The 14,105-nt window shown below is 39.5% G+C and overlaps 1 protein-coding gene across 2 annotated transcripts; it reads right to left on the bottom strand.

Annotated features, from left to right (window-relative positions):
• Nucleotides 1-644: 644 nt before the first annotated feature.
• Nucleotides 645-13,574, bottom strand: prlrb (prolactin receptor b). Of its 2 annotated transcripts, none has more exons than XM_061767053.1 (9): nucleotides 13,414-13,574; nucleotides 10,409-10,483; nucleotides 9,047-9,179; nucleotides 5,273-5,442; nucleotides 4,235-4,416; nucleotides 3,366-3,507; nucleotides 3,183-3,279; nucleotides 1,456-1,525; nucleotides 645-1,375 (listed from the first exon to the last, which is right to left on the bottom strand). In XM_061767053.1, the coding sequence occupies exons 2-9, from the start codon at nucleotides 10,470-10,472 to the stop codon at nucleotides 830-832; spliced, it is 1,404 nt and encodes a 467-aa protein (XP_061623037.1). In that variant the 5' UTR covers nucleotides 10,473-10,483; nucleotides 13,414-13,574; the 3' UTR covers nucleotides 645-829. The 2 variants fall into 2 exon arrangements, with proteins under 2 accessions (XP_061623037.1, XP_061623036.1); XM_061767052.1 differs by having other exon boundaries at nucleotides 10,409-10,480; nucleotides 13,414-13,546.
• Between the last annotated feature and the right edge of the window lie 531 nt (nucleotides 13,575-14,105).

Here is a 14,105-nt window from a genome sequence, read left to right as displayed (position 1 = left end):
ACCTCCTCAAAACTCAGTAATTCCCCTTAAAGACTTGGATAAGATGCATGAAAATGTCTCAATGAACAAGAAGTTGTCCATTATGGTTTGAAGCAGCCATTTTGGTCAATTCCAGGCTTTGGACTCAAGATGGCTGAAAACAAACCAGTTATTCCAAGTCAATGTTTCCTGGTGAAAATTCATTAATTTTGGGGGACCTGGCCATGACCTCCCCCCAAAACTCAGTAGCACTCTCTGTAAAGTTGGTTTTCATCGATTGCCACGAAATTTGACGTCTGTCATAACAGGACACACAAAAGTCTCAACGACCATTTGGTGGAATTGACCAGGAAGTCTGTCATTTTGTTTTAAAGCAACCATTTTGGGTGAATTCCATGGTTTGTACTTCTTCGAAGTAGTACTTGTTGAACAGACAGATGGAAGATGCAAAATTGCAGATGGAAATTGCTAAACTTTTTAGCCTTCGCCGTCTGTGAGTGGACGATGGTGTCAAAGTTTGATTTTGAGGATTTGCCATGAAAAAAGGAGGTGCGAGGACCCGTTCATTGCTGCTCACAGCTTTGTTGGTTGTAACAATACCAACTACGAAGTTTACGTGGTCATTTGGCACAAGAAGGCGCATGCTCGGTTAGTGCCATACTTAATGTTTTTCATTTGCTTGTTTTATATTTATGACCTTGAAATGTTCCGACTTGCATACAAATACGTTACATTGCCGTCATAGGACCGGAACTCCATCTTACTAATGTCTTGGTATTCACATCTACAAATATTAGAGCTTAAAACATAAAAGTAAAAACGTGAAAAAGAATCCATGTGTTATTATCCTTCAATACGTTAGCGATGGTTTCCCGAGAGGTGGCGTTGTGATGGCGTGTACGTATCCGCCATTTATGAGATCCGCAACCCCATGAGAATGTCTGGGCGGAGGCTTCTTGTGGTGGTCCGACTGGATGCTCTGTTTCTGGAACAAGAGCATTTTACTGTCCACCACCTTGCTATAGTCCTCAGGGAGGAGCTCTAGACTCTGAAGGTCCATGCTATTGAGGAGGAAGACGTCGGACGTCACGTCTTTGACTCCGCTGTAGTCTGTCTCGAGGTGCACATGTGTCCCAAAGTCCATGTAGCTCTTGTGGGCTGAAACCTTACTACCCCCATCTTCCTGGTTGACGCCAGGTGGAGTCTTCAAGAACTTCAAGTTCTGCTCAGCTTTACTGTCCTTATATTGAAAGTCTGAGCTGAAGTTACTCCGCTGAACCCCGGCGTCATGGTCCAACACGATTAGGTAATTGTCCATGTGGTCATTCCAGGCCACCACAGGAGGGAAATCCTGGTGGATGATCAGCGCGCTGATGAGGTCTTCGGGTCGCCCACTCTGGAAGCAAGTTTTGGTGTTAATACGACCATGCTATTTCCCTGTTTTTGGGGGGTCGGGGATGTGCTTGGAAAAACAACCTTGAGAAGCTGGAAGTCAACCCCTTGTATCTTTGGACTTGGAACAGGCGGCAGCAGACACTGTATCACGCTGCAGAAAAACAAAAAGCCACTTAGAGTATCTGTAGCCTCTTTTACACTGATCAGGTTTTTCACTGCTTTTTCGCTGCCCTACTGTCCTGTGTGAAATGTACCAATAGGGGATTAGGAGTTGAAGTCAAGCTGAGAAGTTTCATTCAGTGTGGAGTTTAACACCCAAAACTGCCCAATCCAATTTGTGTTGAAAGCAACTGCTGTCACTCTGTCACCAGCCATCTAATTATGTCAAGGGAACAACCTGCGTCGGCTTTGTGAACTGGCACAAAGCAATTGTTTCTGAAGTCGCCGTGCATCTAATTATCTGAATGTGCAAAGCCGCAATGGTCTGAAAAGCACAGGCAAATAAATCTCGTCCTCACCCCTGATGCGCCAATTTATTGAGAATCCACTGTCAAAGTAACTACTCATCTCAACCTCAGTCCCCAAGGGCCTAACACAGGGATTCAATGAGGCAGTCGCTGGGGTTTGACGGAGGACTCGACAGACAACGTGTGCGCGTGCATTCTTTTTTCCGTGAAAGCTTTTTTACACTGCATTTTGAATGCCTTGTTCATGCCGTTCAAACTGCAAGGGAGCGTCAAAATTGGCGTTTACCATTGCTCCGCCTGCTTTGTTCTTTTTAAAACTATATTTAATATTTCAACGATACAGTTGACTTGAGTAGCATTGCTGTGCCGTCAGACAGCGCATCCAATAATAAAAAACAGCCCAAAAAATGTACTCTTACCAATGAACCCTTTTCGAGGATTGTAGAAATAACATAAAGAAAAGGAACAGACTTTGTTGTGCATTTTAACAACAAAGTCTGTTCCTCTGATATGAGAGTGGCACTTACCAAGGGCAATGGCAACAGCAAAATTCACATTCACAGTAAATGTTCATTGAATGTTTTTTTGTTTTTGTTTGTGTGAAATTCATGTTTTGTTGTTTATTTTAACAGGGATTTTGTGTGCAACTGATGCATGGTTCATTTTGTGCATGATCTGGATGACTGAGAATCTACACAGACAATAAAATATATACCTGTTTTGAATTTGAAATAAACCATGTTTTACTTTTCAAATTAGGAAGGGTTCTGTGCACTCCGTATGAAACTTGCGGAGTTCCGTCCCTCCAGCAAGGTTAAGAACCACTGGCCTAACAGTAGAGCCATCATTTTTTTGCCTGTGTTTTTCAGACAAAGCTCACCACACATCTAATTATGACAGCATAGGCTGTGTGAACGCACACTTAAGCAAATTTTGTCTGAAAGGCACCTTTATACCTTTAATGCGGCAATTTACCTGGGAATTCACTGTAAAAGTGGCTTGTATCAGACGTGTAATGGTAGAGCCGGGATTTCATCTCCTGTCCCTTTCAGACAGACCAAGCCCAAGTGTGCGTTCGCATGGGCTATGTGGCTTTGCCTATTCAGATAATTAGTCAGGGAGAGTGACAATGAATTTCAACACAAAAAGCTGTGGAGGTGTTAAACTCCACTTTCTAGTGGGAGACCGTTTCACACAGGTGGCGATACGCTACTGGTACAATGTTGGAAGCTCGCAAAATAGCGGTGGACTTCAACTTTCCCCATCCCAGGTTGGTACCTCACACATAAGACAGCAGGTCAAGAAAATGGTCTTCAATAATTTAACAAGGATGATACACACCTTTTCCTTTTCATGACCACAATGCAGAGTGCTGCGAGAAACAGAAAGCCAGACAGAGCCAAAACCGACACCCAAAAGGGTTTCTCCTTCCAAATACCTATGAGACAATTTGAGGATCCTCGCCAATTAATTAGTTAGTGTTTGACGAGTGTCTTGACTCAAAGGAAAGATGGACTTGCGCACTGTTGGGGATCTTCACGTAGGAGGCGTGGCTCCAGGAGCTCCAGGAACCGTGGTCCAGTCGACATCGCACCTGGACTACGAACACTGCCCCGGGATGGACGCCGTAAAGTGTGAATTGGGTTTGCGTACCGGCCTTGTACTCCTACAAAAAGAACTTCTTGACTTGAGTAACCATGTGCTAGACATACTGTGACGCTAGACTGTGTAGGCCTAGAATAGACTTGACAAAAACACTACCAAAAGTAAACGCAAATGTACTCAAATGTGTTCGCAATTTTCAGAAAAAAAAAACTTCATATTTCAAACTGTGTGTGTAAACCTTACAGTGCTACATGATTGCAATGATTTCCCCCCCATTGACAAAATTGTTCTAAGAGGGCCCTCCAGCAGGTTTCTGTATGAGGGGCCATAATCTGCTTTTACACCCCAGGTGGACACACACCCGCCCCCTCACAAGAACTAAAACTTAAAACCAATAACAGTGTTATAGTAACACTCCATTATAAATAAGATGCTTTTGTGGTGTAACAAGGTAATAGACCAGTGCAAGGCCGCGAGGGTCTGCCTGCGAGGGCACAACAAATGATTGACATCTTGTCAGTCATGCCTTCTGACTCTAAATGGTTGTTTTTTTTCTTGGGCATAGTGGTTTCTTTCAAATCAAATTTAAAGGCACAAGATTGGGCTAGAATGGGAAGATATTATTATTATTTTTTTTTTTTTTTCTTCAAAATTGCAAAGTCACTTAAAAACCAAGGTACGTACAGAACCATGATTTTTTTTTTCCTAATGTAAAATATGTCCCTTGACTCAATAAACATGGGTAAACAATGATCTAATGGGTTCACAGTTTGCTTCAAGACTGACACCTTCCAGTTGGTAGTGGTCTCTCCTCCTCGTTGTTGTTGTCTGGCTCTGAGCTGATATTCCAGAGTGACCCAGCCAGAGTTGGTGTCCACGTTCTGGGGATGCTCCCAACTCACATACAGACTAGGACTTTCCTCTCTGTCCTCGGCCGCCAATCTGATGCTTTCAGGTGCGTCAGGCTTCACTGTCGTGGGGGAACCACACACAGCAGAACTTATAACAAGTTATTGTGTCTGCTCAAAGATTGTTTATTAAAATATTTATGAGTGGTTTGTGGTTAGAAATCTGGTATGACAAGGGACACTGTACCTTACCCGTAGAACAAAAACAAAGGAATTTTGAAATTATATCTGCAATGTTTAACACCCTGTACAAACCAGTTCTGCTGGATTTTGCTTCCCTGTCATGCTGTACTTTTTCAGTACTTTTCAGGCTGCAGGGGCCAATAAAACCACAGCAACCACTGGCAGAGTTGACATACACTAAGATTAAGCAATAGTCACTGGATAGAAAAGCGTATGGTTGATTGTCAAGATCGGGACTACTTTCAGACATACAGTGGGTACGGAAAGTTTTCAGACCCCCTTAAATGTTTCACTCTTTTTATATTGCAGCCATTTGTTAAATTGCAAGAATTTTCTTTTTATGGTAACTTGAACAATAGTTGAAGAAACTATTTTCCGTGACTTCTGAAAAGGTGAAACTGGGGCAACGGGGTACTTGCAACACTTCCAAAGCTTTAATTTCATCAAATTCAGAATTGTCTTTTGTATTATATAATGATATACATTATAATTACACCAATGATTTCAAATTTCATTTGAAATATTTCATTCCCTCACCCAGAGAGAATTGATAAGACAATCAATAAGGAATTGTATCGGTGAGCAAAATCGACAATGGCGTCGCAATCGCTAAATTCTTCTCCATTGTTTTGGTCACTATAATTGTGATATGAAATTTTCACCTCATTTAATCGCTAATCATTAAGGATTAAAGTAAATTAATTCAACTCATTTAACCGTCATTATGAGGCTCACCAATATCCATCACATCGATCTTTAAGATGTCCGAAGTGGCGTTCCCCAGGGCGTTGGAGGCCACCACTGTCAGGTAGTAGTCTACCCAAATGGACGTGTAGTTCCTGTCAAAGAAGCAGGCGTTCCTCCCGGCCGAGTGGTAGTCCGGACACTCATATCTCCCCTCCAATCTAGACAGTCAAAAAAATATCGGTCATTTAAAATTTTTTGTATGTTTATATAAAACCAAACAAAATACTCACCAGTTTAGGTTAGCAAGATGTGAGTTAATTGTTAACATCAATCCCTAAAAGGTTTAGAGATGGATAGATAATGTATTTGGGATCAGAGGTGGGTAGTAACGCGCTACATTTACTCCGTTACATTTACTCAAGTAACATTTTCCATAAACTGTAATTGTCAAGAGTACTTTAAATGCACTGTACTTTTTACTTTTTCATGAGTATTTATGTGAAGAAGGATCGATACTTTTACTCCGTTACAATGATCGACATGCCGTTCGCTACTTTTATTTATTCATTCATTCTTGCGTGTGCGCGTCTATTTTTAGACTCCATCTTCGACTTCTGCATAGGGTGCCCGTTGCGCCAATCAAACGGGATCACAATGTCATTTGACTCCAATTCACCAATCAGACGACACAAGGCAGTCACATGACCACGCACGTAGCCTTGGTGAGCCAATCAAAATGACTCAATTTCCACCAATCAGACGACACAAGGCAGTCACCTGACCGCGCACATAGTCTTTGCGAGCCAATCAAAATGACTCATTTTGGGGTTAAAATATATATATCTTTTTTTAAAAACAGCCGCGTGACTCTTTATTTTACAGACTCCCAAAAACAACAGCTCAAGAGCATGCAGCTCTTAAATTGTGACTGCCCAAACTTAGAGATTTCAGCCCACGTCTAACTTGAGAAAACACATTGCGGTAAGTTGCAGATGTTTCTATTGTTGTTTTGGCAAAGGATATGGCAAAATTAGCACGGTCCCTGTGGTGTCCGACACGCACACACAATCAATAAGTCTGTTCAGCAAACAAGCTTCTTCATGAAGTCATTTAAGCGAATAAAGCAAATAAGGTTTCTGTCGGGCCCAATGCGTGTGTAGCTGGTTTTTGGGCAGTTAGAAATGGAAATGGTGTTGACTCCCATATATTATTATTATTATTTATTTATTTATTTTGCTGTTCATGTTCTGATTTTAAAAAAAATAAAATATCTGAACTTACTCACAAGTTACTCTTTACTTGCGTAGTTTTTTCATTGAGTACTTTCTTACACTTAAGTAAATATTTGGATGACTACTTTTTACTTTTGCTTTAGTCATATTATTCTAAAGTAACAGTACTCTTACTTGAGTGCAATATTTGTCTACGCTACCCTCCTGTTTGGGACTAATTGGACAAATGCTACCATTAGCTGACATCTTCATCTGTTAGTGCATTTGCATCACTTAATTATCATTGAAAATGAGTCAACATTTTAAATTTATTGCATAAATTGTTGGCTATACAATTATTAAAATACATAATTTTTCTATAAAAGTAATTTTTTGGGGTTAAATTTCAGAAGTCAGCCTGGCTAGCATCTTTCATTCTGTGCTAAATGCTACCATGCATTATGTTCAGGAAATGCATCGCGAGGTTTATAAAAGTCCACAATAACAGTAGAGTAGGTTTTTGTTTGGTTTTGTTTTAGACAAACATTTTTAGATTGAATGTATATCTTAGTCCTGGGTCACAAATTTTAGCATTAGCATCTTGAATATCTTGTATTGGCATGCTAACGAGCGAACTAAGCAGAGAGAAGTGAAAAGAAAATGAGATTGTTGAAAATGACAATTTGACTAAACAATCATTACAAGAACTCATTTATGTATAAAATATGACGATTTGACAGACTTGGCATGGTATGGCGGAAAGACAAGCGACATCATAAATTACCAGCTCCCATTGGGTCCGACTCCCCCCTTGGAATTTAACCTTTATTCAGACACTAGATAGTTGCACGATAGTATAAGTGGGGGTTTAATGGGGAGAACGAAAGGAAACGCACAGGCGAACCCTGATGAGGATGTCTTATCCTTGTGTGAACGCGAAGACGCAGGTGCTAACATCCTCCAAATTCGCCGGCTGGATTAGCAATCCACCCTGATAGTTTGGAGGATCTGAAAGTTAGGGTCATTGCCAAAATAAAAGGAGATGTGCGCCGACGTGAGAAAAGAAGTCCACAAAGCCATTAAGAAAGAACTTTCAGACTTCAGAGAGGAGATTAATTTGACACTCCGTGCCATTAACACTGACCTAAAGAAGTGAGCAACAAGGTCGAGGACGCCGAACGACAAGTGTCGGAAATGGAGGAATTCAGCGCACAAGTAAAAGAAGTGCCATCCCGCACGTTTGAACTACAGGAGCGCATTCAAGCACAGTTTACAGGAGCAGAAGGGGTTAACATCACAGACTTCATTGAACAATGTATCAAATCTGAGCTGGCTCTCCCCGACACCCCACGTGGAATACAACGATGCCATCGCTTGATGTGTCCCAAGCCCCCACAATTAAGGCTCTAACACAACATCGGTGGTACTTTGTTTCCTTGAGTTCAGGACAAACGAGCTTGTGCTCGTGTGAGAAAGAGGAGAGATCGAAGCGGGACTGCAGACCCCCTGGGACAAAGACAAAACCGGGAAGAGGACGGACATAACCGGCCTGACGCGTCGTACTAAGGACATGAGGTTGAAAAGTATCCAGGAAAAAGTGAAGGATTCAGGCGCGAGAACTCTGCCTCCTCTCCGTAACCACCAGTGAAATTTGTTAGGACAAACTGGCTTTCATTTTATATTAATAATCTTCACCAGTTTACTGGGACACTGCTTGTTCCCCTCCTTCCTTGTGCGCCGGATTGGTCGGAATGACTTTTTTACCTAGGCTCGCACTGTGAGGGGCCCTTTTTAGTTAATGTCTCCCCTCTCAACTTGGTGTGTAATGTTCCACCCCAGAAATGGAGGTCCCTTATGTTGTGGTATCCTGATAATTCTTCTTTTTGTGCTTTATTGTTGAGACCAACACTCTTTTAGCCATCTAGTTTTTGTGATTTCTGATGATGATCTGTGTTTTTCTGATCTGTTGTGAAAAAGGAATAGACTGTGGCGGACAGTAGGATCATGCCTCTGGATTTTGCAAAGATGTAAAGAGATGAGCCACAAAAGGTTGGGAGATTTGGAAGTTTTATGGACTGATGAGACCAAGAGAAACCTCTTCCCAAGTGATGGAAAGGCCAAAGTATGGAGAAAGAAAGGATCTGCTTATGATCCCAAACGTGAAGCATGCTGGAGGAAATGTCATGGCTTGGCCTTGCATGGCTGCTTCTGGAACGGGCTCACTCATCTTGATTGATGACGTAACTCATGATGGTAGCAGCAGAATACATTCTGAAGTCTACGAAACCATTTCACAGAATAATGCATCCAAATGAATCGGGAGAAGCTTCAAGTCCAATATAGGCGGGGCATCTACTATTCGACGTTTTGCTATTTGCTATTCTAGGTCCCTACACCCTGCCAATAGCAAGGGTTCTTAAGACCTACATTGAGGTCTCTCATTTTGTTAGGTAAAATTGTTTTACTGCGATAGCAAACGGATGCTTTTTTTTATGACGTTAGATGCGCTATGCCATCCCAACACAAAGCTTATTTTGAGTAGCAACACACGCAGATGGTGGTGAATGTGACCCCGCTTTTAGTTTGGTCAGACTGTACGCTGCCTTCTGACCGTTCTCTCTGGTAGTAGAGGCGGTGCGTGGTGGGAAGTCCACCATCTATGCCCGGCTCCCACCAGCAGGTGAACGTTTCTTTCTCGGGGGACCGACAGCCAAGCAAGACTGGTCTCCCCGGCGGTGACCTGTCTGGAAACAAGCGTGCAACAAATACAGCAGTTAGTTGTTCCAGTCCCAACTTTTTCCACCATTAATGTGACCTAGAAACTGTATAACTCAGGTTTTTTTCTTTCGTTTCGAGAGGGGAATTAAAAATAACTGAGATAATGTGGTTGCACAAAGTGTTAGAATTAATCACGTTCAAATTCATGTTAAATTAGAGTCAGCACACAGCTGCCACCATTTAAAGTACCTTTGATTAACCAAAAATAAAGTTCAGATGTTCTTGTAGGCTTTTCCTTACTTTGTATTTGTATTTTGTATTTGTATTTATTTGTTTTTGCTTTCTAGCAGAATCCTGAAGGTTTTGCACCAACACCACTTCCAGCTAAAGACAAACAGCCCCAAAGCATGTAGGAATGGTGTTCTTTTGATGATGAGCAATTGTTTGCGCCAAACATATCTTTAGAAATTATGGCCTAAAAGTTCAAACTTGGATTCATTGGACATTAACAAAATCTCAACACATGCTCGATCGCTTGGTGTGCAAATTAAGTCGCGAACTTGATTTTTTTTCAGTAATAGTCCACTAAAGTCGCATTCAGCCACGTCCCTCAGTGTGGGGTGGGCCAATTAAAAGCTCTGATATGATTGGCACGTAACATCACGTTAATGTGACATACTTGCATGAATATTTTTTTTTTTTTAGGAACAAAAGGCACATTATTACAGGATTAGTCCTTTATCCGAAAGCATTTTTTTTTTTTAGTGAATAGATGTCTTTTCCAGAATTAAAGGTGTAATTCTGCGAGAATAAAGTTGTCTTTCAAATTCAGTTGTGAAATTTTACTTTCTTCACCTGTTAAACTTTGACTGTAATATTATAAAATAACTATCTCTAAAAAATCCAATTTTATTCTCTTAAAATTAGGACTTTTCTTCCAGCAAAATGTCTAGTCTTGTAAAGATTGCCTTTTTTTTTTGTAAAACAAGACATAACAATTTTTTATCTTGACAAATTTCATCTTTGTTCTTGTAAAGATTACGACTTTTTACTCTTAATAAATAATATGGATTTATCATAACATTGCAAGTTTTTTTTTCTCAAATGTAGGCAACTTTTTAATTCCCATGTCATTTCGGGGTTATGTTGAATTGTCGTTAGGATTATGGGGGTGTCCTTGGACAAAATTTCTTCCTGGACCCAAAACGTTTGAGAACCCTGCTGTGGAACCTGCTATCTACACAAACAAACTGACTGTTGCAATGGGCAGATGAAAACAGCAACATTATTATCGTGGCCACACACGCATCCCTCTTCATCCCGTCACCTGCTGGCACAGAACAAAACAAAAAACAAAAAAAATGACATTACCCACAGAGTACAAGCAGTCAGACCTCTGTGGTCAACACAAAACAACACATCAAAATGTGGCTTGGCTAGTTGCTGTGTTTGGAGCACAAACAACTAGCAAAAGGTGTGTGTGAAGGGCAAACGGGTGGCATCTTATTGTACATTACTGCAGAGGTGGCAAAAGTAATCACAAGTGGTATTTAAGTACAAGTACAGATACTTGTTTAAAAAAAAAAGAAACTTGCAGTGATTCAACTCCTTAAGTAAAAAAAGGACACTTTTACTGAGGTGGCAAAAGTACTTGCACTTAACTTGTACTTAGAAGTACAGATACTTAGAGAAAGAGAAAAAAGAGTGGTAAAAGTATAAACTTGGAAATATAAAGTATAAAGGTAAAATGAATTTTGACAAAGTAAGGAGTAGAAAGTACAGATGTTTGTTTTCAAATGTAGATGGTAAAAGTAGAGAGTTAAAAAAAACAACTCAAGTACAGCTACCTGAAAAATACAGTACAGTATCAAAGTATTGCACTTTCATTTCCACCACGGCTCATTTCTGTGATGACAAGCAATTATATAGATTACCCATAGTTAAATTAATGAATTTAATTTGGGAAAAAATATGGCACATTTATATTAGGATTTTTTTTATTGTGCAATTTATTTGCTGAAAAATCTATTAAATGTTTTGATTGGTTGTAAATATATTAAATATGTTTTATTGTCATGTGTCATTATGTAAAATATATTTGGTTAAAATAATATTTTCTATTTCCATGATTTCTTTTAAATCATTCTAGTTACTGTAATTTTTAAAAATTATTTTAAATTATAATTACAATGTCTTGAACTTTTCTAATTACAGCTGTATTAACTGTATTAGAATGATTTTTAAACCTAAAATATATTTGAGGTTGAAAACATTTGGGGGAGTAGAAATGACAGATATCTGTTTTCAAAGTACAGATATCCATCCATTCGCTTAACCTCTTATCATTACGAGGGTCACGGGTGCCCCGGCGCCTATCCCAGTTATCTTCGGGCAAGAGGTGGGGTACACCCTGAATTGGTCACCAGCCAATCACAGGGCACATACAGTATAAACAAACAACCATTCACACCTACGGACAACTTAGAGTCTTCAGCTAACCTACCATGCATGGTTTGGGAATGTGGGAGGAAACCGGAGTACCTGGAGAAAATCCACGCAGGCACGGGGAGAACATGCAAACGGCACACAGATGTGGCCGGGATTTGAAACCCGGGCCTTAGAACTGGGAGGCAGATCTGCAAACCAGTCGGCCACCAAAGCCGCAAAGTACAGATAGCACCTGAAAATTCTACAGAAGACTAAAGTAAAGATAATTTCATATATAAAATAATAATAATAATCTTATTTGTACTTTGTCACTCCCCACCACTGATTACGGGCGACATTCATTCGGTCCATGAACACAATGACAGCAAAGTAACAAGAAAGTAGAGCAGTAGTTTGAACCAGAAGACAGAAAATGCAAATCTGAAGTCATTGAGATGCCGCTGGGTTTATTACTTTCCTTGGATTTAATATTTACACTAATTTAGCAACAAAGGAAATCTTGGGTTTTGGCCAGTTGTGATGACAAATGTCAGAGGAACACTAGATATACATTCAAAAAGAAAATTTTTCAAAGAAATGCTACAAGCGGTCATGGTGTTCCCCAATTTTAACTTTTTGGAATATATTACGTTCAACGTAATATATTCGTTTTCTGACTAACGGTTAGGGGGAGTCTTGATGGAGTAAATAACAATTATAGAACGTCATGGAGTGAGGACAAAAAAAAGCCTAAATTAAAAGTAGAAGCTAAGATAAGAATTGTAAGATACCAGCTGATTTTTTTGTTATGAAAAAAGGTTTTATTGCACTCAAAACAAAATATGCAATATATTTTTTTAATGATTATTTGTAAAGTTGACATTTTTGCCATGAGAATTCTGCTGGGCGGTTTTTTCTTACAAAAACAGTCATGCAAATAAAATCTACAAACAAATTCCCCCAATGAATTCCCGTTTTATTGCGAACAAATATGCTCGCATTTCATACATTTCATTTCTAGTTTTAATTTGTTTTGACTTATTTCCTTTGGGGGTTTTTTTTGCTAACAAAAGCCATGCAACTAATAAAAAATTAAAGAAAATATTTTTTCCATTAAATATTTACTTTCTTTTCTTACATAGTCATCCAAATAATATATTTGTGTACATTTTTCATTAAATTCCTCCTGTTTTAATACAAAAAGTAAAAAGTTTTTTCAGCATGGTTACTGTTTTATTTCTTACAAAAGCATGCAAAACATATAAAAGTTACATTATTAAAATATTTTACAGTTTAAAATTGTTGTCAATATGTTTAATTGTTTACAAAACAGTCGTGCACCTGATGTAGAAGAAAACTGTTTTTTTTTTATTTCCCCGTTTTGTCTTACAAAAACAGTCATATAAGTAATATAAAATAAAAACCTGTATTTTTAAAAGTTTAATTTACTTTTTACTTTTTTCATAAAATGTTCCCTGTTTTATTGCTTATAAAAACATGTTAATGCAACTAATGCATTTTTCCCACCGTTTTAATGTTGTGACATTGTTACTATTGTGTTGCTTTTTTTCCTCGGTTTTTTTTGTTTTATTAAATTGTTCCCATGTTAATTTATTTTCTTTTTTTTTACTTTTTTTTTCTTCAAGACATGCTTCCCATTTTCTTACAAAGACAGCCATGCAACCAATGTAAAATTAGTTTATAAAGTTATAGCTCCACAACATCAAGCTACATCGAATTTGCATTGCATGTCGTGTCCCCCTCATTGCAGAACATTTCTTTCAATTAAGTACAGTACGGACAGTAAGTAAATCCAGTGTTGCGTTCACGTACCTCCACGCCAGTCAAAGTGTGTCTGGCTCCTCAACGACGCCGACGGAGGACTACATATGGTCGGACTAGGACGGGGGGAGGTGAGGAAGAAACAAGCTTCTTCTCGTCCCAGGACTCCCTCTTGAGTCACAGGTACGAGGACATGTCGGAGCTCACCTGAAAGCAACCAAGATCTTAACCTAGGGGAAAGATGCTTGCTTACACACGGAAGCTCCGCAGTTGACTCTTGGCGTGTTCGCGTTGCTTTAGAGTGATTGTTCTTCACATGCAAGACGATCTTCGCGAAGGCAAATGAACACGCGCCAGCAAACAACCGAGATCGTGTAATAGTAAACAGATGCATGCTTACACCTGGAATATCCGAGACGAAATCATACTGATGTAGGAGCGGCTGAAGTATAGTTCAGGGTTACCTCTCACGCTTTCATGCGCATTACTGATTTTTTTCGCTCACTACTGAAATGCTCTCACGCACACTACTGACATTTTCCCAACTCACACGCATAAATGTTCTCACACTACTTAAAACGCTCGCAGGCACACTAATGAAAGTCTCACACACTACTAAAACACTCATACAGTACTGAACAGCTTTCATTCCCACTACTGTAACGTTTTCATTAACGCTACTGACAATTTGTCTACTGAATTTTCTCATACACACTTCTGAAACACTCATGCACACTACTGAA

This window comes from Phyllopteryx taeniolatus, chromosome 3 (genome assembly GCF_024500385.1).
Source record: "Phyllopteryx taeniolatus isolate TA_2022b chromosome 3, UOR_Ptae_1.2, whole genome shotgun sequence".
In the NCBI taxonomy this organism is placed as follows: domain Eukaryota; kingdom Metazoa; phylum Chordata; class Actinopteri; order Syngnathiformes; family Syngnathidae; genus Phyllopteryx; species Phyllopteryx taeniolatus.
The sequence above is the reverse complement of the archived record's forward strand: the minus strand, read 5'-3'. Positions and strand labels throughout refer to the sequence as shown.